This window comes from Monodelphis domestica, chromosome 2 (assembly GCF_027887165.1).
Source record: "Monodelphis domestica isolate mMonDom1 chromosome 2, mMonDom1.pri, whole genome shotgun sequence".
NCBI lineage: Eukaryota > Metazoa > Chordata > Mammalia > Didelphimorphia > Didelphidae > Monodelphis > Monodelphis domestica.
Genome location: NC_077228.1, coordinates 275,147,095 through 275,169,881, shown reverse-complemented (window position 1 = coordinate 275,169,881; position 22,787 = coordinate 275,147,095). Strand labels below are relative to the sequence as shown.

General features: G+C 42.9%; 1 protein-coding gene across 4 annotated transcripts in view; it reads left to right on the top strand.

Annotated features, from left to right (window-relative positions):
* Nucleotides 1-660: 660 nt before the first annotated feature.
* CPNE5 (copine 5) overlaps nt 661-22,787 on the top strand; it is a 203,236-nt gene continuing 181,109 nt past the window's right edge. The window contains exon 1 of one of the 4 annotated variants that reach the window (XM_056818145.1): nt 661-1,604. In XM_056818145.1, the coding sequence (XP_056674123.1) occupies nt 1,510-1,604 (95 nt within the window). In that variant the 5' untranslated portion in view covers nt 661-1,509. Of the gene's footprint in view, nt 1,605-12,762; nt 12,967-22,787 lie in introns of those variants that run through there. The other 3 variants (XM_056818147.1, XM_056818148.1, XM_056818146.1) reach the window with 3 other exon arrangements.

The following is a 22,787-nucleotide window of genomic DNA, read 5'->3' as shown; positions in this document are numbered from 1 at the left end:
CCCCTCTCTCTCTCTCTCTCACACACACACACACACACACACACACACACACACACACACACACACATCTCCACTCAGCTCGAGATACCCCTAGCTGCAAACCTAAAGAATACCTCCTTCTTACCCACCCTGAGCCCTCCCCCTTACTCCCCACCCTCTTCTCATCCAACCTCGATCCCTGCTAAAACACGCAGCATCTCTCACATACCAGTTAGGATTCCCGCCCCCTGCCCCCCCCCCCCCACTCTCTGACCACAGACCTCGACCTCCCCTCTTTTTCCTCAGCAACAAATAGCTCCTCAGACCACCTCACACTTCTCTGTGTCCCTTTTTCCCCACGCATCCTCTCTATCCCTCAGTCCACCTCCCGTGCCCGTACCTCCCCTTTCACCTCATCTTATTCTCCTCCAAACCTCTGCTGTACCGAACTCTCTCAGGGCATCCTGCTACCCCCAAAGCGAGACCTTTGCTCGCCTCCTCCCAGCACAGCCAGACCTGCTCTCCTGTATCCACTTCCTTCCCCTCCCCCCTGCCCCCTCTTCTGCCTCCCCCCCAACACCCCGCTCCAGCCTCCCCAACCCGCTGCACAGGCTGGGACCCACCCCCAAGGCGAGCCCCACGGTATCCCCCGCCCCGCCAGGACCCCGCCCTAATCCTGCCACTTCTAGGAACCGTCTCCGCCCCTTCTCGCCTGAACCCCCTAGTCTCTCGGCGTACCCCACGCCGGTTCGGTCCAGGAAGGGATGGCACCTGGAGCTGGGGAAATTTGATTTTCCCGCAGCCCGGCTGCCTCGGAGCAGAGGAGGAGGCGCTCTCTTAGCCAGTTTCCCAGCTCTGCTCTCCTGCTTGGAGACTAGAGGCAGGCGAGCTTTGGAGCCCGACCACGCAGCCACCTAGATCCCTGCGTCCCCCACTTTGCCAGCTCGGTTCCCCCTTCCTTCCTCCTCCGTCCCGCCCTCTCCATTCTCCCATTCTCCCTTTCAATCCCCATCTTCCTCTCCAACACCCCTCTTCCCATCTCCCTCTCCAGCAGCCCCCTCCTCCTCTCCTTTGCTTCCCCCCTCTCCATCTCCTTTCCCTCCTTTCTGCCTCCCTTTCTCGATCCTTTCCCCCACTTCCTCTTCTCATCTCATACTCTTATCTTTCTGTCTCCTACTCTCCATCTCCCTCTCCCCCCCTCTCTTCTCCACCCCTTTCCCCATCTTTCTCCTTTCCCTCTCCCAGCTGCTGCTGCTCTCTCTTCCTTTCCCTCTCCACGTCCTGTTCTTCTTTTCTCCTCCTTTCTCCACTTACCCGTTCTCTCTCTCTTCCCACGCCCCTTCTCGTCCTCCTTTTCTCTTCTCTTCTCACCCCTGCTCATCGCCCCTGGGTTGGACTCAGCTCCCCCCCACCCCACCCCAGCTGCTTCCAGGCTCCTGGGAAGCCCCAGAAGAAGCCCCCCCCCCAAAGGTTTCTTTTTGCCTTTAGGAGTGGGTGGGTGGGCAGTGGTGCTGGGGGCTTAGCCGGGCAATGGAGCAGCCGGAGGACATGGCGTCTGTGAGTGAGTTCGACTCCCTGGCCGGCAGCATACCAGCCACCAAGGTGGAGATCACCGTATCCTGCAGGTGAGTGGCCAGCGCGCCCCCGAAATGACTGCTAATGGGGCTCCTCCGCTCAGGGACCGAGATTCCTTCAGTTCCCTCAGGTTCTATCCCTCAGCACTAGGTACGACCTCTCCCCGTGTCCCTCCATGACCGTGTGAGTATCCTCACCACACCTACTCCCCGAAGCTCGTATGTCCTAAGAATCTGCTTTGCCCAGTCCTGATCCCACCCCCACCCAGTTGTTTCTGGTCTCCTCTCCAGCCCTTTCTTCATCTACCCAAACACTCTGGGGGCTTGGTCGGGAGACCTGCTCGGTGGGATGTGTTGTGGGGTGGAACCCAGGTACAAATCATTCCTCAGGAGGGAGGGCAGCCCCGATCCGATCAGGAAAGTTTGCGCTCTCCGTTATGGCTGTGCAGGATGCTACAAAACATGGGGATAGGGAGGGGAAGCACCTGGGGACTGGGGGGAGTGTATGGTGAGGACTGGGGAGATGCAACCCTTGATGCCCAGCTTGGTCTGCTCTTCATAATTCTAGGGTCTAGTTCAAGTTTGTTTGTCTCTGAACAGCCCCCTCCCCACCTCAATGTGAAGGTGGTAGTTTCCAAGAACCCCAGGGCTCTCCATTCTATACCCCATAGTCTCCCCTGTTCTTTTTCTATTTGCTTCTGGTCCCAGCATCCCTCTCTATATCAACAGTTGTTCTCTGAGAAAAAGAAGGCTGATAAACTCCTTCCCACTGAGGTACAAATGTCTGATAACAGCATTAAAGAAGATTTACCATTAACTGGGATCACAGCCTTTAGCTAAAGGGATGGAATTTCTAGTAGAAACCAGAGGTTGAGAGCACCTTTTTTCTTCTTTTTTTTTGGTCCTTCTTCCTCAATCACACTATGACATTATGGAAGCATCACTCAGAATCAAAGCCAACCTGGTTCTGGAGCCTTTTAGGGCAGAGAAAAGTGGTCTCTCCTTGGGTCTGCTCAGGTTGAAGAAAAAAATGGTGGGTAGAACAATGGCTTCCAACCTACTTCCAACTCTACTAGCATTTGGGAAATATGGTGGGAGTTGTAGAGGTCTGTGTGTGTGTGTGAGAGAGGATCCAGGGTTCTGCCATATATCCAATAGAGTCATCCCTATAGCATTTCCTATCTAATCTAATACCTTCATCCCCAGAGCTCTCCCAGAACTCTCTCTTCCATTATCTTTATGTCATATCCTCCCCTCTACCTTCCAGGAGTACAAGTCTTATGCAGGGGGTAGGAGGAATGTAGTTCCAAGGGATAAATCTGTGAATGGTGGAAATTGTCAAAAATGAGGGCTTCTCCCAGCCCTTTGGAGTCCTGTAGCCTAGAATGGTAGCAAGTGGAAGGTTGGTGTGAAGTCAGTTTGGTTCGAGGATTGTGGGTGCCATGACTATCAACCTCTTCTAGGCCTTCATCTCCTGCTGGATCCTGTAAAATAGCCTTCACTCTATTCTTCCCTTCCCATCCATCCTACACACTGCTACCAGAATGGTCTTCAAACACCATTTGTTTCATGTCATTACCCTGCACCATGATTCCCTATTATCAATTATATTAAATCTCACCTGCTCAGCCTAGATTCAAGGAATCTCCATATTTCATTCTTCTTCTTCATTGTACCCTAAACCATTCATTTACTCAATATGAATTTGGAATGTCTAGTCGAGAAATGGATGTGATAATTCCTGCCTTCCTATCTTTGTACAGTGTGCCATCTTTCCACCCTCCCCCTCAAATGCACTCCTGATTCCTCTCTGCCTATTCTTGCCCCCTCCCTTTCTTAAAGCCAAGCCCAGTAGTCTCTTCTAGGAAGTCTTCCTTCATGAATAGCAGTCTTTTTTGATCCAACCTTTATCTTGTACCCATGGGCCCTTAGAATCTTAGAATTCTAGGTAGCTAGAACCAGAGAGATAGAAGGGACTTTAGAAATGTCACAGAGCTCAGGGTTTTTAACCTTTTTTGGACTATGGACTCCTTTAGCCATCTGGGGGGAGTCTATGAACCACTTCTCAGAACAATGTTTTTAAAGGCATAAAACACGTAATTATCTAAGAAAACAAATTATATTGAAATATAATTTTCAAAATAGATTTCAAAAATTTCACAAGGGGGCAGCTGGGTAGCTCAGTGGATTGAGAGCCAGGCCTAGAGATGAGAATCCTGGCCTCAGACATTTCTTGCTGTGTGACCCTGGACAAGTCACTTAACCCCACTGCTTAGCCTTTACCAGTCTTCTGCCTTAGAACCAACATATAGCATTGATTCTAAGGTGGAAGGTAAGGGTTTACAATTTTTTTTTCACAGAATCTAGGTTAAGAACTTCCGATTCAACTCAATCCCCATCATTTGACAGAAGAGGAAACTGAGACATTAGAATGACAAGAAGCTCCCTTAAAGCCAGTCAGTTTGCAGAATATACTTTATGCATTTGATAATGAATATTGCTTATTGAATTCCTTCAGATACTCTTTCTGTGCTTGTTTCATGTCCTCCAAACAGATTATAGGTCTCTTGTGGGAAAAGACCCCTCCCCATTATACTCACTCGCAGTTATACTCACTCGCCTCTATGAACTCACTCAGTTCATGCACTCTATTGTCAGTAGCCCTAGGTTATAGGATAGAGAACTGGTAGGGAATCCACTCAACCCCCCTAGCTCCTATTCTCCCTCCAGCCCCATCCCCTATCCCCACGATGCTATTTTGGTAATGAGTAATATTTAGTCCAGAGAGGTAAGATGATTTGCCCAAGATTATACAGTTAGTGCACAGCAGAGCCCTGATTCAAAACCACGTCTAATAACCCCCAATCCAGTGATCTTCCCATTAAATAATACAGCCTCTAGCTCTGTCTCCAGAAATGCCTTTACCTTGGGAACTCTGAGGGATATCTGAGAGGCAGTAGAAAAAGCACTGGTTTTCAAGTCAGAAGTTTTAGGTTCAAATCCTAACTCTGTCACCTGAGTGACCTTGAGCAAGTCACTTAATTATACTGAGGCTTGGTTCCCAATCTATAAAATGGGGACAGGGGATTGGACTAGTTGATCTCTAAGGTTCCTTTCATCTCTAAATCTGTGATCCTATGGTCAGTCTTTTAGGGCTAGGAGTGCTTCAGAGAGAGAACTTCCTTTAGGTGCCAAGATCCTTGAGGACATGGTCAGAAGAGGTCTAGTTAGGGGGCAGGACTAATAAAAGAACAGAGTAGAGGCAGAGTGAGAGATGGGACATGGCGCCTTCTTCCTTCCTTTTCCTTCCTTCCTTCCTTCCTTCCTTCCTTCCTTCCTTCCTTCCTTCCTTCCTTCCTTCCTTCCTTCCTTCCTTCCTTCCTTCCTTCCTTCCTTCCTTCCTTCCTTCCTTCCTTCCATCTTAGAATCAATACTAAGTGTCAGTTCCAAGGCAGAAAAGTGGTAAGGGTTAGGTAGTTGGGGTTAAGTGATTTACCCAGAGTCCCATAGCTAGGAAGTATCTGAGATCAGATTTGAACTCAGGACTTTGTCTCCAGGTCTGGATCCTTCCTTATCCACTGTACCACCTATCTGCCCTCTATTCCTTCTTTCTACAAACTGAGCCATAGCTTGGGGAAGATGTTTGGGGATGAGAGGAGGAGAGAGAAGAGAGGAGAGATTAGTATAATGCCAAGGGAAGAATTATCAACACATCTTTTTGCCTTACTACGGTGTCTGGGTCTCTTCCTCAGTGCTTTAACTAGAGATGGGGAACAAGGAGTGGGGGAATGGGATGGTAGATTCATGGCAATGTCAAAAAGTATCTCTCTTCAGCTTCACATGCCATTGGATGATATGCTTAGAGGAGCAGTGCCCCCATGGTTCTCATAGAGCAGAAACAATACCAGAAGTGTGTGTGTATGTGTGTAGGAGGACGTGGGTGTGCTTTCTTCCCTAGAGCATCATCTGTGATTCCAGGCTGATGGACTGGGAATGGGAAGAGAGGATAGGAAGGATGGAGATTGGAGGGAGGGAGCATCTTGCCCTCCATGCTATGGTTTAAAGGTATAGGAGGAATCAAATATCTTAAAGAAAACAATTGAAATTGTAGAAAACCTGGGTCCAAGATTTAGAGCTGGAAGGGACTTTTGAGACTATCAGATCCAACCCCACAAGGGCAGCTAGGCAATATGGTGGATGGAGCTCTGGGCTTGGAATCAGGAAGTTCAAATCTGGCCTAAGACACTTTCTAGTCATGTGACCCTGGGCAAGTCACTTTACCCTGTTTGCTTCAGTTTCTTAATCTGTAAAATGAGCTGGAGAAGAAAATGGCAAATTACTCCAGCTTCTTTGCCAAGAAAATCCCAAATGGGGTCATGAAGAGTCAGACATGATGAACAACAGCAGATGTCATTTAACTCTACTTCTCCTCCAACATGAATCCCTTTCATGATATCCTTGTCAAATAGTTATCCAGTCTCTACTTTTAGACCTCTGGGGAAGGACTACTCTACTTTTGAGATGTTATTTGTAAAGCTCTTACTTCACATAGTGCCTGGCATTCAGTAGACTTCTTTTTTTTTTAAACCCTAATCTTGGAACCAATCCAAGGCAGAAGAGTGGTAAGGGATAGGCAGTGGGGTTTAAGTGACTTGTCCAGGGTCACACAGCTACAAAATGTCTGAGGTCAGATTTGAACTTGGGAAGATAAGTCTTCCTGACTCCAGGTCTAGCACTGTATCCACTGTGCCACTTGACTTGCTAGACCTTCATTAACTTGAAGTTAGCTATCACATATACTCCCTAAGTCTTCTCTACTTCAGACTAAACATAATAATAATTGACATCCATGCAGAACTTTAAGACCTACAAAGTACTTTACATACACTAAATTTTTTGGGATCCACTCTACCACCTAGGGGTTCCATGCACTCTATTATGCACTCTTTTGGGGTTTTCTTGGAAAGATAAGGGAGTGGTTTGCCATTTTCTTCACCTGCTCATTTTTACAGAGGAAGAAACCAAGGCAAACAGGGTGAAGGGACTTGCCCAGGGTCACACATGTAGGAAGTATCTGAGACCAGATTTGAACTCAGGAAGAGGAGTCTTCCTGATCCTAGGCTCAGCACTTTTTCCACTCTACCACCTATGGGTCTTATGCACTCTATTATGCACTACTTCCCTTGGTTCAGATGCTTCTTTTAGAGAAGCAATAAAAAAAAACATACCTTTTTAGTACCAATTCTAAGTCAAAAGAGTAGCTAGGGCTAAGTGTCTTGCCCAGGGTGACACAGCCAAGATTTGAACCTAGGTTCTCCTGACTGGAGCCCCAGCACTCTATCCACAGTGCTACCTAGCTGCCCCAAGAAGCAATTCCTATACTGTAGTCCAAGGCCCCAATGGTCCAAGACCCTTTGATGGGGCCTAGCAGATCAAAGCCTTTTTCCTGAATAACATTAAGATATTATTTGCCCGTTAAAATAAACCTGCTTTTCTAGCCACATATCTCTTTTGAAACCAAATTTTCTTCATATATTTCAGCTGAAACAACTTATCACACCAGATTGAATGCAGAAACAGATAGGAGAAATCAGCTGTCTCCTATTAAGTTAGACCTTAAAAGAGATTTGTTAAAATATAGAAAACAATGGCACTTTTCTCACTAAATCTTTTTTGTCTTGGGAAGCACAGTTGTTTTTCATAAAATATGCTATATGCAATGGGTTTTTATTTAAGATCACTTAATTAAATTATCAACTAATTAAATAAATAGAAAATTAGTGAATATATGTTTTAAAAATTGATCTGTTTAAATTTCTTACTGACAGATAAAACCCACATAAGCAAAAGCTTATTGGGGACCTTCAATAATTTGTAAGAGTTAGTCTTGTCATCAAAACATACCTCGTCTCAGGGCATGATTTCTAGTTCTCTCATCCTCACAATGATTCTTCTTTGGATATGCCCAAACTGCTCAGTGTCTTTTCTAAAAATGAGTCATAAGACCTTCCTCTGACACTAGCTGTGTGACCTTGTGCAAGTCAGGCCTCTTCTATCCTCAGTTTCCCTATCTATAAAAATGGGGATTTTAATATTTGCACTGCTAGTCACTGTATGGACAGGTAGTCATCAGCTGTAAAGCTCTAATTGGTGAGCTGTTGTTACAAATGGTTGTCATTTCTAGCACAATGGCTCAGAGAAGAGATTTTGGGGCCGTCTGGCCCTTAGGATTACATCATGGAAGCAGCTGCCTCCTCCCCATTCATGTAGGGCTTGTTGAGCTTTTTCTCCTGCCTTCTGAGATAGTCTTGAGCTGTTTATTCAAGCGTGTCTCTGAGATGAGTAACCCAAGAGGGAGGGTGAGCAGCCCTAGGAACTCTGGGGCTAAGAAGAGGAAAATATCCAAGCAGAAACCTGGCCCCCATCCCCTTGGGCAGTGCTTGGCCACCTTTTCAAAGTGGCATTACATGATGTGAATTCTTGTTCTTTTGGTGTGTGTGGGAGAGCATGGGGGAATGGGCTGGGTGGAGGGGCTGTAGGTAAGGCCAATTCTATGGGCAAATACTGGGAATGGGGGTTCTAAGGAGGGTGCTAACTGGATTCTCCCTGATGGGAGTGGGAACTGACAAGCAGTGTGCTCTCTTGGGTGTACAAGGCCTAAATTGCAACCTTACCTGAAGACATTGGGTTATCTTTTGAGTGATGGGAGAAACTTTAAAAATTTGAGTATTCTCACTAATCCTTTTAGGTGACTGGTAAGAGCCATTTCTTCCTTTTTCTATTTCTCTCTCCTCCCTCCCTCCCTCCCTTCCTCTTTCTTTCTTTCTTTCTTTCTTTCTTTCTTTCTTTCTTTCTTTCTTTCTTTCTTTCTTTCTTTCTTTCTTTCTTTCTTTCTTTCTTTCTTTCTTTCTTTCTTTCTTTCTTTCTTTCTTTCTTTCTTTCTTTCTTTCTTTCTTTCTTTCTTTCTCCCTCTCTCTCTCTTTTTGTTTCTCTGTCTCTCTGTCTCTCTTCCTTCCTTTCCCTTATGCCCAGTCTTAGAATGAATATTGTGTATTGGTTGCAAGACAAAAGATCAGAAAGGATTAGGCAATGGGGTTTAAATGACTTGCCCAGGGTCACACAGCCAGGAAGTATCTGAGGTCATATTTGAACCAAGGACCTTCTGTCTCCAGACCTGACTCTCAATCCATTCAGCCACCTAACTACCCCCTAGATCTGTGTTTTTCAAAGGATAAGATGCCATGGGGAAAATTCAGAGGGTCACAAAAACCTGGATTATGAATATCTAACAGTGATGATTCCAGTAGCACCCTGAAAATGGAGTGAGTCTATGCTAGGCAGTTGCCTGGAATCATAGAAACAGCATTGAACAGCATTGATGGCTGTTAGCCATCAGTCTAGTTTTCTACTCAGTGCAGGAATTGTCTCTGTAGTATCCCTAGTAGGTGGTCATTCAATCACTACTAGAATACTTCCAGTGACAGAGAACTGAGTAGCTTATAAGGCAAGTGGTTAGGTAGCATAGTGGATAGAGATAGGCTTGGAGTTGGGAAGAACTGAGTTCAAGTCTGTCTTTAGACTCTTAAAAGACACAAAAAACTCTTACCTTCTCTCTTGGAGTCAATGCTACTAAGTATTGGTTCCAAGACAGAAGAGTGGTAAAGGCTAGGTATTTGGGGTTAAATGACTTACCCAGGGCCACACAGGTAGTATCTGAGGTTGGATTTGAAACCAAGATCTCCCTTCTCTACTGAGCCCCCTAGCTGCCCCTGCTCTTAGACTCTTAATAGCTGTGTGAGACTAGACCAGTCATTTAATCTCTGCTGCCTTAATTTCCTCACCTGCAAAATGGGGCAAATAATTATACCTACCATACAGGATTGTTGTTAGGATCAAATGAGATAACATTTGTAAAGCCGTAGCACAGTGCCTGGCACAGAGTAGGTGTTATATAAATGCTAACTGTTGTTGACAACTTGTATTATTTTTTAGTAATATTTATTACCAATTACATAACAAATTTAAACCTCCTGCCCACTTTCCATCTTAGAATCAATGCTGTTTATTGGTTCTAAAGCAGAAGAGGTTAAGGGCTAGGCAATGGACCAGCTAATTAACTCCTCAAAAACAATTTTGAACATTTGTTTCTAAAATTTTGAGCTCCAAATTCTCTCCCTCCCCCCCTTCCTGAGATGGTAAGCAATTTGAAATAGGTTACACATGTGTGATCATGCAAAACAGATTTCCATATTAGTCAAATATTTTTAAAAAACACAAGGAAAATAAAGCGAATGATAGCATGCTTTAAAAAAATAAAGCCTAACTGTCTTAGAATGGATACTAAGTATTAGTTGCAAGGCAGAAAAATGGGAAGGGTGAGGCAATGGAGATTAAGTGACTTGCCCAGGGTCACCCAGCTAGGAAGTGTCTGAGGCCACATTTGAACTCAGGACTGGCCGTCATCTTCAGGCCTGGTTCTCTATCCACTGAACCACCCAGCCACCTTGGAAAATTATGTGCTTTGATCAGCATTCAGACTCCATCCATTCTTTCTCTGGAAGTGGATAGCATTTGGATGGCTTTTTATTATTAGAAATCTCCTTATGACCTGAAATGTCACCCATTTGTCCTGGTTTGGTGCTCTGGAGCCAAGCCGGTCCTTATGATAGTTCTTCATATTTTTTAAGATGGGTATCATGTCTCCACCTTCCCCTCCCCATTTTCCTCCCAAACTAGGCGCCTTCTCCTCTCTAAGCTGAAAACTCCCAATTCTTTTTTTTTTTTAACCCTTACCTTCCATCTTGGAATCAATACTGTGTATTGGCTCCAAGACAGAAGAGAGGTAAGGGCTAGGCAATGGGGGTCAAGTGACTTGCCCAGGGTCACACAGCTGGGAAGTGTCTGAGGCCAGATTTGAACCTAGGACCTCCCGTCTCTAGGTCTGGCTCTCAATCCACTGAGCTACCCAGCTGCCCCCCTCCCAATTCTTTAATGATCTTCATATGACAGTTTCCAGGCCCTTCCCTAGTCTTGTCATCCTCCTTGGGTGAATGAATGGCTAACAACCTTAATAACAATATTTTCTTTTCACTCACTAATTCGACAAACATTTCTTGTACCATCTGGCCAGTCAGTGACTACCAGGTGTGAGAGGGCAGCTGGATGGTGTAGTAGTTAGAGCACTGGGCCTGGAGTCAGGAAGACCTAAGTTTAAATTGAGCCTCAGACACTTCCTAGCTGTGCCATCCTGGGCAAGTCACTTCACCCTGTTTGCCTCAGTTTCCCCATCTGTCAAATGAGCTGAAGAAGGAAATGACAAACCACTAGCTGTTTGCCCCATGGCAAGTCACTTCACCCAGTTTGTCTCAGTTTCTTCATCTGTGAAATGAGCTGGAGAAGAAAGAGGCAAACCTCTCAAGTATCTCTGCCAAGAAAATACCCAAATGGGAACCTAATGAGTTAGAAACAATGGAAAAGGCTGAACAACAAAACCATGTGTGAAAGACACTATCCTAGGCAAAGTGAAAAACAGTTCCTACCCTCAAAGTGATTACATTCTGCTGAGGGAACACAGCATGTGAAACATGTGATGCTTTGAGGCGGGGAAATGAGCAAGTGCTGACTAAGGAGATTTAATATCAAGGTTTCCTGAGGAAGCTGTTCCATGAGCTGAACCTTGCAGGAAGTGACCAGGTTTCAAGAAGTAGAAGTGAGAGACGAATGTAAACCACAAATGGTGGGATAGCTCAGGCAAAGGTCTGGAGGTGGGAAATGGAGAGCCATGTTCTAGGAACATGGAGTAGGCTAATTTCTAGTGAAGGGGAATAATGTGTGGAAGGCCTGGAAGAGCAGTCCTGTCCCGAGTTCGATAGTGAAGGACATTAGATGTAGAGCTGAACAGTTTGTACTTAGGCTAGATGAGTGAGGAGCCATGGATGTTTCTTGAATAGAAGAGTAACAAGTCAGATGTATGCGTTTGTTCAGTCATGCCTGACTATTCATGCCAGGATTAGTTCTAGGTTCAAATCTGACCTCAGACGCTTTTTAGCTGTGTGATCCTAAACCCCTGTGGCCTAGCCCTTACCATTCTTCTGCCTTGGAACCAATCCTTGATATTCATTCCAAGGCAAATAGTAAGGCTTTATTTTTAAAAAGTATACTATTATTCACTTTATTTTGGGGGTTTTCTTGGCAGATACTGAAGTGGTTAGCTGTTTCTTTTTCCAGCTCTTTGACAGATGAGGAAACTGGGGCAAACAAGGTGAAGTGACTTGCCTAGTGTCACATAGCCAGGAAATGTCTGAGGGCAGATTTGAACCCCAGGACTTTCCATCTCCAGGTCTGGCTCTTAATCCACAGAGCCACCCGGCTGCCCGAAGATGAATCTAGTTCTTTTTTTTTCTTTTTTAAAGCCCTTATCTTTTGACTTAGAATTGATACTGAGTATTGATTCCAAGAAAGAAGAGTAGTAAGGGCTAGGCAATGGGGGTTAAGTGACTTGTCCAAGGTCACAAAGTGAGGAAGTGTCTGAGGTCACATTTGAATCCAGGACCTCCCGTTTCCAGTGTGCCACCTACTTGCCCCAGATCATAGATCTTAATAATCTAGTAGAGACCTTCAAGGCCATGTTGTCCATTTCCTTCCTTTTGCAGATGAAGGAACTGAGGCAAAGTGCCATGAAGGTGGCACATGACATAGGTAGGATTTGAACTCAGGTCCTCTGACTCAACATCCAGGGTTCTTTCTCTGAAGGTCAAATAGACATTTTTCTCCCTAGTTCAAGCTTTCATTCCCATTAGGCTAGACTCATAATCCTATATATTGACCTTTGGTCCAATTCTCATCTCGAACGTTTATTGACCGGCCGAGTTCCTTGTCCATAGAATGGGGATGTTAATAGCACTTACCACAGTCCTGATGCGCAGATGGTAAGCCTTTTGTAGACCTTTTGTAGGCCTATATACATTTCAGTTGTTTATTATTATAATGACAGTGATTCTTTCCCGGAGGATTATTTGGCGTTCCTCAGGCGGGCAGGCCATTCATCGGGCCGAGCTCGCTCCCCAGGACGGGCAGGACACAGAGGGACTGGCCTGAATTAGACATCCACTGACCAATGTTCATCGCGCCCCTCGGAGGGCAGCCAAACACCCGGCTGAGTGCTCGACTTCGGCCAACCCTGAAATGCATCCCGAGGACATCGCCTTTGTGGGAGACGGGGTGAAGGACCTCAGTGGAGCGCGCGGCGGGGGAAGGTGAGAGCAGTGCTCCTCTCGCGATACTCTGTGACCTCGGAGCTGCCAGGTGAGACCAGAAAGAAAAGACGGGGCCGCTGGGCTCGTCCGCCGCCATCCCCACACCAATGCAGGCGCGTGCAGAGCGTGCGCTACGGAAACGGACTCTCCAAGGGCAGGTACCGAGTTTCCTTTGAAATAAAAATCTGTGGAAGATCAATTGGTCATTTAATGAACAAGCGTTTATTAATCCATCACTCTGTGTTGGGCACAGAAGATAACGGAGGCAAAACCCTACCCTCAGTGGAACTCACATTCCAACAGAGAAGACAAGAAGATATATTATATATATATATATACATATATAAATATAATTAATGGTTTATTATACGCATATTAACACGTTTACTTTATTTAATTCTCATATTATATAGGAATGTGTTTATTATATATTTAATGTTTTATTATACATATATGAATATTTTAACATGCTTATTATATATTTAATGTTTTTATTATGTATATATGAACATGTTTATTATATATTTAACATTTTATTACACACACAGACATGTTTATTATATAGTTAATATTTTTATTAACATATTTATTATATAGTTAACATTTTTATTTTATGTATATGAACATATATTTAACATTTTTATTATAGACATCTTAACATAATATTGAACATTTTATTATATACATATAAACATGTTTATTATATATTTAATCCTTTATCATATACACACATGAACATGTTTATTATGTATTTAACATTTTATTATGTATATGTGAACATGTTTATTATATAGTCAGTGTTTTTATGATATGTGTATTAACATATATATTATCTATTTAATGTTTTCTTATACATATAGTAACATATTTAGTATATAATGTTTTTCTTATATTATGTTAATGTTTGTTATATATTTAATATTTTATTTATTTACATTTAATATTAAATACATTAAATATTAAATCCATTAATATTTGTATATTTAAATTTGTATATACCTACATGATATATTATGAAAATGTAACAAGTCTGTCAAGATCACTTTGGATTTGAAAGCAAAGGATCTTACTTATGAACCTCTGAACCATATCTCTCTGGGGCGATGAGTATAATGTTCCCTACAATGCTGGGAGACACTGTTCTTGTACTCTTCGGTTATTTTAAGGGCTGCATGATGACTCCTGGTGGCCGGAAGACCTGCCAATGACCTGGACAGAGGAACTTGGGAAAGTGAAGTCACAAGGGGAATCGAAGGAAGAAGGTCTCCTATGCTTGAGGACCTTGGAGAGAGGAGATGACTAGAAGAGCTCGGGCACACTGGAGTGTGTCCACACAGCTGGCTGGGGAGGGGGGTGGTAGCTAGGAGAGTGTCAGCAATAGTGAGCTCTGGGTAGGGGAGCCCTGGTGCCCATACATGGCTGGGTTCAGGGCTGCTCAGGAGAGCCCCCTGGCTAGCCTGAGATCTGGTTGTGGAGTTGGCATATGGCTGACTGGGGGAAAGAATCTTGTGAAGAGAGTAGCTGGCCACATGTAGCTGGTGCCTTTTCTTTCTCTGGCCCACTTTTTATTATTTAATAAACAATTATAAATTAAGAAAGTCTCTAGAGAATTTTAACTTTAACAATATACTATATCATATCAATAATGAAAGAATGTTGTTATTATTGTTCAGTTGTTTTTTCAGCTGACTCTTTGTAACCTCATTAGGGATTTTTTAAACAAAGATATTGGAGTGCTTTGCTACTTCATCCTCCAGATCATTTGACAGATGAGGAAACTGAGGCAAACTGTGTGAAGTGACTTACTCACTGGCGTAGAGCTGGTGGCTTGCCATTTTCTTCTCCAGCTCATTTTACACAGGAGGAAACTGAGGTAGATTGAAGTGGCACACTTCTGTGTGTTTATTATTTATCCAGTGGCACACATCTGACTAGTTTGCTATTTCCTTCTCCAGATCATTTGACAGATGAGGAAACTGCGGCAAACAGGGTGAAGTGACATGCCCAAGAGTCACACAGCTAGTAACTGTCTGAGGTCACATTTGAATCCATGAAGATGAGTCTTCCTGATTCCAGGCCTGGCACTCTAACTACTGCTTCACCAAACTGACCTAATATTAAAGAACATGTGGGGGCAGCTAGGTGGCTCAGTGGGCTGAGAGCCAAGCCTGGAAGTAGTATGTCCCGGATTTAAATCTGGCCTCGGGCACTTCCCAGCTGTGTGACTGTGAGCAAGTTACTTAACCCCCCTTGCCTAATCCTTACCACTCTTCTACTTTGGAACTGATATTTAGTAGTATTGATTCTAACACAGAAGGTAAGAGTTTAAAAAAAAAAAGATTGTGTTGTATGGAGAGAGACCGACAGACAAGCAGGCAGGCAGGCAGGAAGGAAGGTAGGTAGAGAGGGTCGGTAGATGGTGGATGGATGGATAGATAGATGGATAGATGGATGTATGGATGATAGATAGATAGATAGATGGATGGATGAATGGATGATAGATAGATAGATAGATAGATAGATAGATAGATAGATAGATGGATGGGTGAATGGATAGATAGATAGATGGATGAATGGATGATAGATAGATAGATAGATAGATGGATGGATGAATGGATAGATAGATGGATGGATGAATGGATAGATAGATAGATGGATGAATGGATGATAGATAGATAGATAGATAGATAGATAGATAGATAGATAGATAGATAGATATAGATACTTACTATTACTGAGCCCAAACTCATCTTGCTGCAGTTTCCACATATTGGAGCAATTGGAAATTCTTCCTCCTTAGGTATGAGAACACACTAGTGGTGTGGTACAGGATGGACACAGGAGTAGGAATCAGGCAGGTTCCTGGAGTTGGTGGCACCTAAATGTTTAGATCTTTTGGAATGGATCTTCCTAAATATAAGAAATTATTTGTTTCTAAGCTGGACAGTGGTTACTGGAGCTTATATGTATGTGTGTATGTATGTATATATGTATACATACATACACACACTCACATTTATGTCACACTTGATGGTTTACAGTGCTCCACGACATTAATTAGACTTTGAACTTCTCTACATAAACTCAGATTTAGAATTAGAGAGAAACTTTTATTGTTGTTCAGTCATTTCAGTTATGTCCAACTACGATCCCGTTTGGGGTTTTCTTGACAAAGATCCTGGAGTGGTTTGCCATTTCTTTCTCCAGCTCATTTTATACATGAGGACACAGAGGCAAATGGGGCAAAGGGACTTACCCAGGGTCACACAGCTAGATTCAAACTCAGGCAGATGATGAAGATGGGTCTTTCGGACTCCAGGCTTTGTGCTGTATACATTTTGCCACCTAGCTGAAGGGAACTTAAAGGCCATTAAAGCCTATTCCTTTCATTTTATGGATGAAGAAACCGGGGTCTAGAGGAATTAAGTGACTTGTCCAGACTTGCACAGTCAGTAAATGTCTACAGTGGGATTTGAACTTAGGTCTTCCTTGACTTTTAAGTTCAGTACCTTATCTACCTTTTTACAGTCTTAAAAATTATTCAGGACCCTAAAGAGCTTTTGTTTATGTGGATTAGATCTATTGATATCTATTATATCAGAAGTTAAAATGTTTTAGTATTATGATAAAAACTTCAAGGATCCCCTGAAAGGCTCTTGTGCATCTCCAGGGGTCCCTGGCCCCCTGCACTTTGAGAACCACTGTTCTACCATCTGGAGAATCCCCCATAAAACAGAGCTGGCAGGGCTGTTCTCTCTCTCCTCAATCTAACTGGGATCCCTCTGAGGACAGGCTTACCTGTCTTATACCTTATACCTGTCTTTACCTTATACCAGATTTATAACAATGGTAACTATTATAAGATAAATGCAGCATGGCATAGAAGACAGAGAGCCATAGAGGGCTCTGAGTCAGAAGGATCTGGGTTCAGGTCCTATCTCTGAGCCATACTGGCTGTGTGTCCCTGGGCTCTTAACCACCCAGAGCTCCAGGCAACTTTATTTTTTAAATTAATTTCATTATTATTTTTTAAAACCCATTTCTTCTGTCTTAGTATCAACTCTAGGACAGAAGGGCAAGGGCATATAGGGTTAAGTGACTTGCTCAGGGCCATACACAGCTAGGAAGTGTCTCTAGATTTGAACCCATGTCCTCCCAACTCTAGACATGGTGCTCTATCCACTGTGCAACCTAGCTGTCCCTTTTATTCATTTATTTCAAAAACCCTTACTTTCTATCTTAGTAACAACTCTTTAAGACAGAAGAGCAAAGGATATCCAGGCTTCTTTCTTTCTTTCTTTCTTTCTTTCTTTCTTTCTTTCTTTCTCTTTTCTTTCTTTCTTTCTTTCTTTCTTTCTTTCTTTCTTTCTTTCTTTCTTTCTTTCTTTCTTTCTTTCTTTCTTTCTTTCTTTCTTTCTTTCTTTCTTTCTTTCTTTCTTTCTTTCTTTCTTTCTTTCTTTCTTTCTTTCTTTCTTTCTTTCTTTCTTTCTTTCTTTCTTTCTTTCTTTCTTTCTTTCTTTCTTTCTTTCTTTCTTTCTTTCTTTCTTTCTTTCTTTCTTTCTTTCTTTCTTTCTCCCTTACCTTCCATCTTAGAATTGATTCTGTGTATGGTTCCAAGGCAGAAGAATGGTAAGGAGTAGGCAATGGGGATTAAGTGACTTGCCCAGAGTTGCCACCCAGCTGTACCCCCCCCTCCCCAACTTTCTAAGATTATAAATGGTAGAGAAAGTGCATTCTTGCACTGATAGAGGGAGTTTCTTTACCACAAGTTCCTTACATGATGAAATCACATGCCTGGACAAAAATTGTGATGACAATAATGATGACTCACATTTATATAGCATTTTAAGGTTTTTGAAGCTTCCAGTCATCAGATTAAAGGTTTCCTGAGGGCAGGTATTGTGTCTAACCTAGCTGACTGGTGGCAGGACTGAAACTGTTTTACCTATAACACAAGAGAGACTCTTTCCAGTCCACACTGTTCTCAATACCAGTTCTCTTCTACCCCTCTATCATAGGTACCACAATAGGATTTTGCAGGGTAACTGTCTGGCTGTCCCTTTGTCTCTGTCTCTTGCCCTATCTCTGTTTCTTTCTCCCTGTCTGTCTTTCCCTCCCTTTCCTCACTGATTCTGTTTCCCACTTTCTGACCTCTTTCTCTCTGTGTATCTCAGTCTGTCTCTCCCCATCTCTGTCTCCCTCTCTCATCCCTGTCTCTGTCTCTCTCTTCCTCCTTCCCTCTCTCTGTCTCTCCCCCATCTTTTCTGTCTCTGTCTCTTCCACAATCTCACTCTCCCTATCCCTTGTCTTCTTTGTCTGTCTGTCTCCCTTCTCTTTCCTTCTCTTCCTCTCCATCTGTCTGTTCCCCCTTTCTTCTCTCTCTGTCTTGCTCTCCCTCTGTCTTCTCTTTTTGTCTCGTCTTTCTCCTTTTCCATCTGTCTATCTGTCTCTCTTTTGCTTTCCCTCCCTGTCTTCTCTTTCTGTCTCTGTCTTTTCTCCCCTTTCTGTTTCTCTCCATTCATTGTTTGCTCTCTCTGTCTTTCTCTCAATCTCCATCACTTGTCTCTAGTCTTTCTTCCCTCTTCGGTCCTTTTTCCCTTTCTCTCCCCCCATTCCCAAGCCCTGTAACCCTTGCTGCTCTGGTGAAAAGGTTATTTTCTTGTTGCCACTGAATTGGAAGTGAATTCCTCTTGCTTCTGTATCTCGGGAGGAGGGCCGCTGGTTGCTGGCACCTCTTCCCTGCCTTCCTGGCCTTGATTTATGGAACAAAAGAGACAAAGCTCTGGGCTTTTGTGTTGAGAGCTTAAGAGTTTTTCTTTCTTTTTTTTGGCAAAAATTAATTTTTCCTGGGGAAAGAATCCCCTTTAAGCTCTCTAGAGACGATTCTGGAGAGAAAGCACTTACAGCTATTATCTTATCCATCTCCATTCTGAGAGAGAGCTAGTGGGGCTTGTGCCCTTTTCTTTGACCTCAGGGAGAGAGAATTGAGGCACTGAGGGGTCAAGTGACCTCTTCTAGGATTACCTGATAAGTCAGTGTCAGAACCAAGAAAGAACCCCTGGTTGCTCATACTTAAGTACATGAAAATTCAGTAAATTTCTCCAGTCCTGGGAAGCCACTCGTGTGACATTTGTGTGATCATTCCATTCTCTCCCCAATCTCTGCCATCTCCTGATTTTCTGTGCCTTTTCTCAGGATGTGAATAACTCACATTTATTTATTAAAGTTCACAAAGCCCTTTTCTCAAATTAACCCTGTCAGATGGGCAGTGGTAATGTTATGTTCCCTATTTTACAGGTGAAAAAAACTGAGGCTCAGAGAAATGGAGGGATATCTGTAGTCAAACACTAGAATAGAATACTAGGCTTTCTTACACCAATTCTGACCTTAATCGGTTTGTCCTACTGTACCATGAGACCTCTATGCCTGTAGCACCTGCCTTAGTCTTTCTATTCCAGTCCCTGAAATCATTCCCTCCCCATCTTTCTCATTTTCACTATCTTCCTAACTACTGATTCTCCATATTCAGAGCTACCCCATATTTAACCTTCCCTCCATCCTATCCTTGTCAAGCTATCATTCTATGTCTTTCCTCTCTTCATTGCCAAATGAGGCAGTTAGGTGGACAAGTGGAGAGCCCTGGGCCTGGAGTCAGGAAGACCTTTAAGGCCTCAGACATTTACCAGCAAGTCACTTAACCTTTGTCTGCCTCAGTTTCCTCATCTGTAAAAAGAGGATAATACTAGTACCTTCCTCCCAGACTTGTAAGATTAAAATGAAGTATCTATAAAGTGCTTTCCAAATCTGAAAACACTACAGGTCAATTCTGGCCTCAGACATTTCTTAGCTGTATGACTTTGGACAAGCCACCTAACTTCCATTGCCTAGATCTTATCTTTCTTCTGCCTTAGAATTGATACTTGGTATTGCTTCTAAAAGAGAAGGTAAGGGTTTTAAAAAACACTATAGAAATGCTAGCTACTATTTTATTAATTAATTTTTATTATTATTGAATTAATTTTTTAATTAATAGAGCAACCAGGTGGCACAGTAGATAGAGTGCCGGGCTTGGAGTTGAGAAGACCTGAGTTCAAATGTAACCTCAGACACTTCTTAAAAGGTGTGTGACCTTATACAAGTTTGATCCTATTTGCCTCAATTTCCTCATCTGTAAAATGATCTGGAGAAGGAAATGGCAAACCACTCTAGTATCCCTGCCAAGAAAACCCCAAATGGGGTCACAAAGAGTCAGACACAAATGAAATGAAAAAATTTTTATTATTTATTAATAAATTCTTGGAGTCATCCATTCTGGACACCTCCATTTTTTTTTAATCACCTGCTCAATTCTGAATGCATTGGGTTCATATTTCCAATCCTACCACTTGAATAAATTTACTCTTTTCAGGACAGCCAGAAATCTCAACTTTGACAGTTGTTGAGACTTGATCAGAAGGCCTTTTCTTGGTTCTCTTTGACTTCTCAATAGTTTTTGACCAGTTGGCACTTGCCATCACATCCTGCATACCCCCCAAATAAACACTCTCCTCTTTCTTTCTTTTCCTTCTACTTGTTGGGCTATTTCTTCTCAGGCTCCTTCTTTGAATTCGTAGTATCTCCTGCTTGCTTCTGCTGCATATTTCCTGAGCCTTCCTTCTCCCTCTTCAGATTCTCTTTGTGTCTTTCTCTCATACTCCAGATCTGGCTTCCATGCGTTTCCACAAAGTGTCACCCATTCTGGGAATAGGCCATCATACAGACATTTGTTTTTAAAATAATATATATCTATTTATCTTTCTTTTACATCACTTACATTTCACAATTATTCTCTTTCCCTCTCTCCCTTTCCCTTTCTCTCTTCTCTTTCTTTCTCCCTTTCCCTTTCCCTCTCTCCTCTTCCTCTCTCTCTCTCTCTCTCTCTCTCTCTCTCTCTCTCTCTCTCTCTCTCTCTCTCTCTCTCTCTCTCTCTTTCCTTCTCCCTTTCTCTGTCTCTCTGTGTCTCGCTCTTTCTCTCTCTCTCTGTCTCTCTCTCTGTGTCTCTGTCTGTCTCTTTCTGTCTCCCTGGGTCTCTCTCTTTCCCCTTCTCTTTCTCTTCCTCCCTCCCTCCCTCCCTCTTTCTCTGTCTGTCTTCCCCCAGAGAGCAACCCCCTATAACAAAAAAAAGACAGAAAAGAACCAGTTTCACTGTTAAATTTCTAGAAAAAATAATCTACACTAGCTGCCTTCACTTCCTCACCACCCACACACTTCTCAATCCATGCATTTGAGCTCCCATCTTAAACCACTCTACTGAAATTTCTTATTTTAAGGTCTCCAATAGTCTCCTGATGGCTAGACCAAAGGATCATGAAATTTAGAAATAATTTCCTCTTACTAACTCACTTTGCTGTTGGATAAACTGAGATTGAGAGGGTGCAAATGACTTATCTAAGATCACTCCTCAGTGGTTCCGTGACAGGCTTTGAACCTGGATTTTCTGTCTCAAATCCAGGGTTCATTCCACTCCAGCATTTTATCACTACCAGTGGCCTCTTTTTGACAAGCCTTCAACACTCTCAGTATTCACTGTGCCCTTGACCTCTGATTTGTCTTTCTCTATCTCCTATGTTGTTGTAGTTGAATTGTTTAGTCATGCCCAACTCTTCATAACCCCATTTGGGGTTTCCTTAGCAAAGATACTGTATTGGTTTGCCATTTCCTTCTCCAGCTCATTTTACAGATGAGAAAACTGAGGCAAACAGAGTGAATGATTTGCCCAGAGTCATACAGCCAGTAAGTATCTGAGGCTGGATTTGAATTCAAGTCTTCCTGACTCAAGGCCTTATGCTTCACATACTGTGCCATCTCCTCTATGGGTTCATTTTTCTCTTCTATGCTTTGTGTGTGTGCATCCTCCATTGCTCTCTCTTGGGTCCTCTCCTCTTCTTGGCAAACATCATTACCTTCCATGTATCTCACCTCTTTGTAGATGATTCCATAATCTATATTCCCAGAGCCAACTTCTGCCTTGAATTTCAGTTCGACATTTCCACCAGCATGTCCCATGAGGCTCTGAAACTCAACATGTCCAAAACCCAAGCTTATTGTCATTTTGACTTTACTCTATCTGTCACTGGTGCATCACTCACTGTCTCCCCTGTTCTTTGTGGCTTTTTCCCCTCATTCCTCTCTGGCATCTCAGCAATTTCCACATCCTTTTGATTCTGACTCTGAGATATGTATTCAATCTCTCCTCTCTTTTTTATTCTCCCTCTCTAATCCAGGCTCTCATTATTTCTCTCCTACTGTCGAGATAACCTAATCGACCTTCCTAATTCCAATCTTTTTCTCTTTAAGAGTATATTTAAATGATGCTTTAAAAGAAAAACATCATTAGTTGTTTTTTTCTTTTATTTTTTCTATTTTCATTTCTTTCCTATTTTATTATTGTAACCCTGACTCCTCAACACATACCTTATATTATGAACATAACCAAATGTCAACAAACACGAACATTTCAATATATAAAAATTAGAAAAAGAGGATTGCATATGAAATAGTAATGTAGTTTTATCTATATTTGCTGTATTTAATGGTAATTCATTTCCCCTGAATTACCTGATAATAACTATAAATGATAATATAGTCTTGACTGCATTTATGGTAGTACAGTTGGCCCAGTGGATAGAGTGCTAAGCCTGGAGTCAGGAAGACTCATCTCTCTGAATTAAAATCTGGTTCCCAAAACTGACTAACCTGTATGACCCTGGGCAAGTCACTTAACCCTGTTTGCATTAATTTCTTCATCTATAAAATGAGCTCGAGAAGGAGATGGCCAACCACTCCAGGATCTTTGCCAAGAAAACCCATAATGGGGCCGTGAAGAGTCAGATATGACTGAAATGCCTGAACAACAATAACAACACTTTTAAGTGTATCTTACATTTAATTCAATAGCAGTGAAACTGGCATGCTTATTGCTGCCCCCTTATGAAATTCT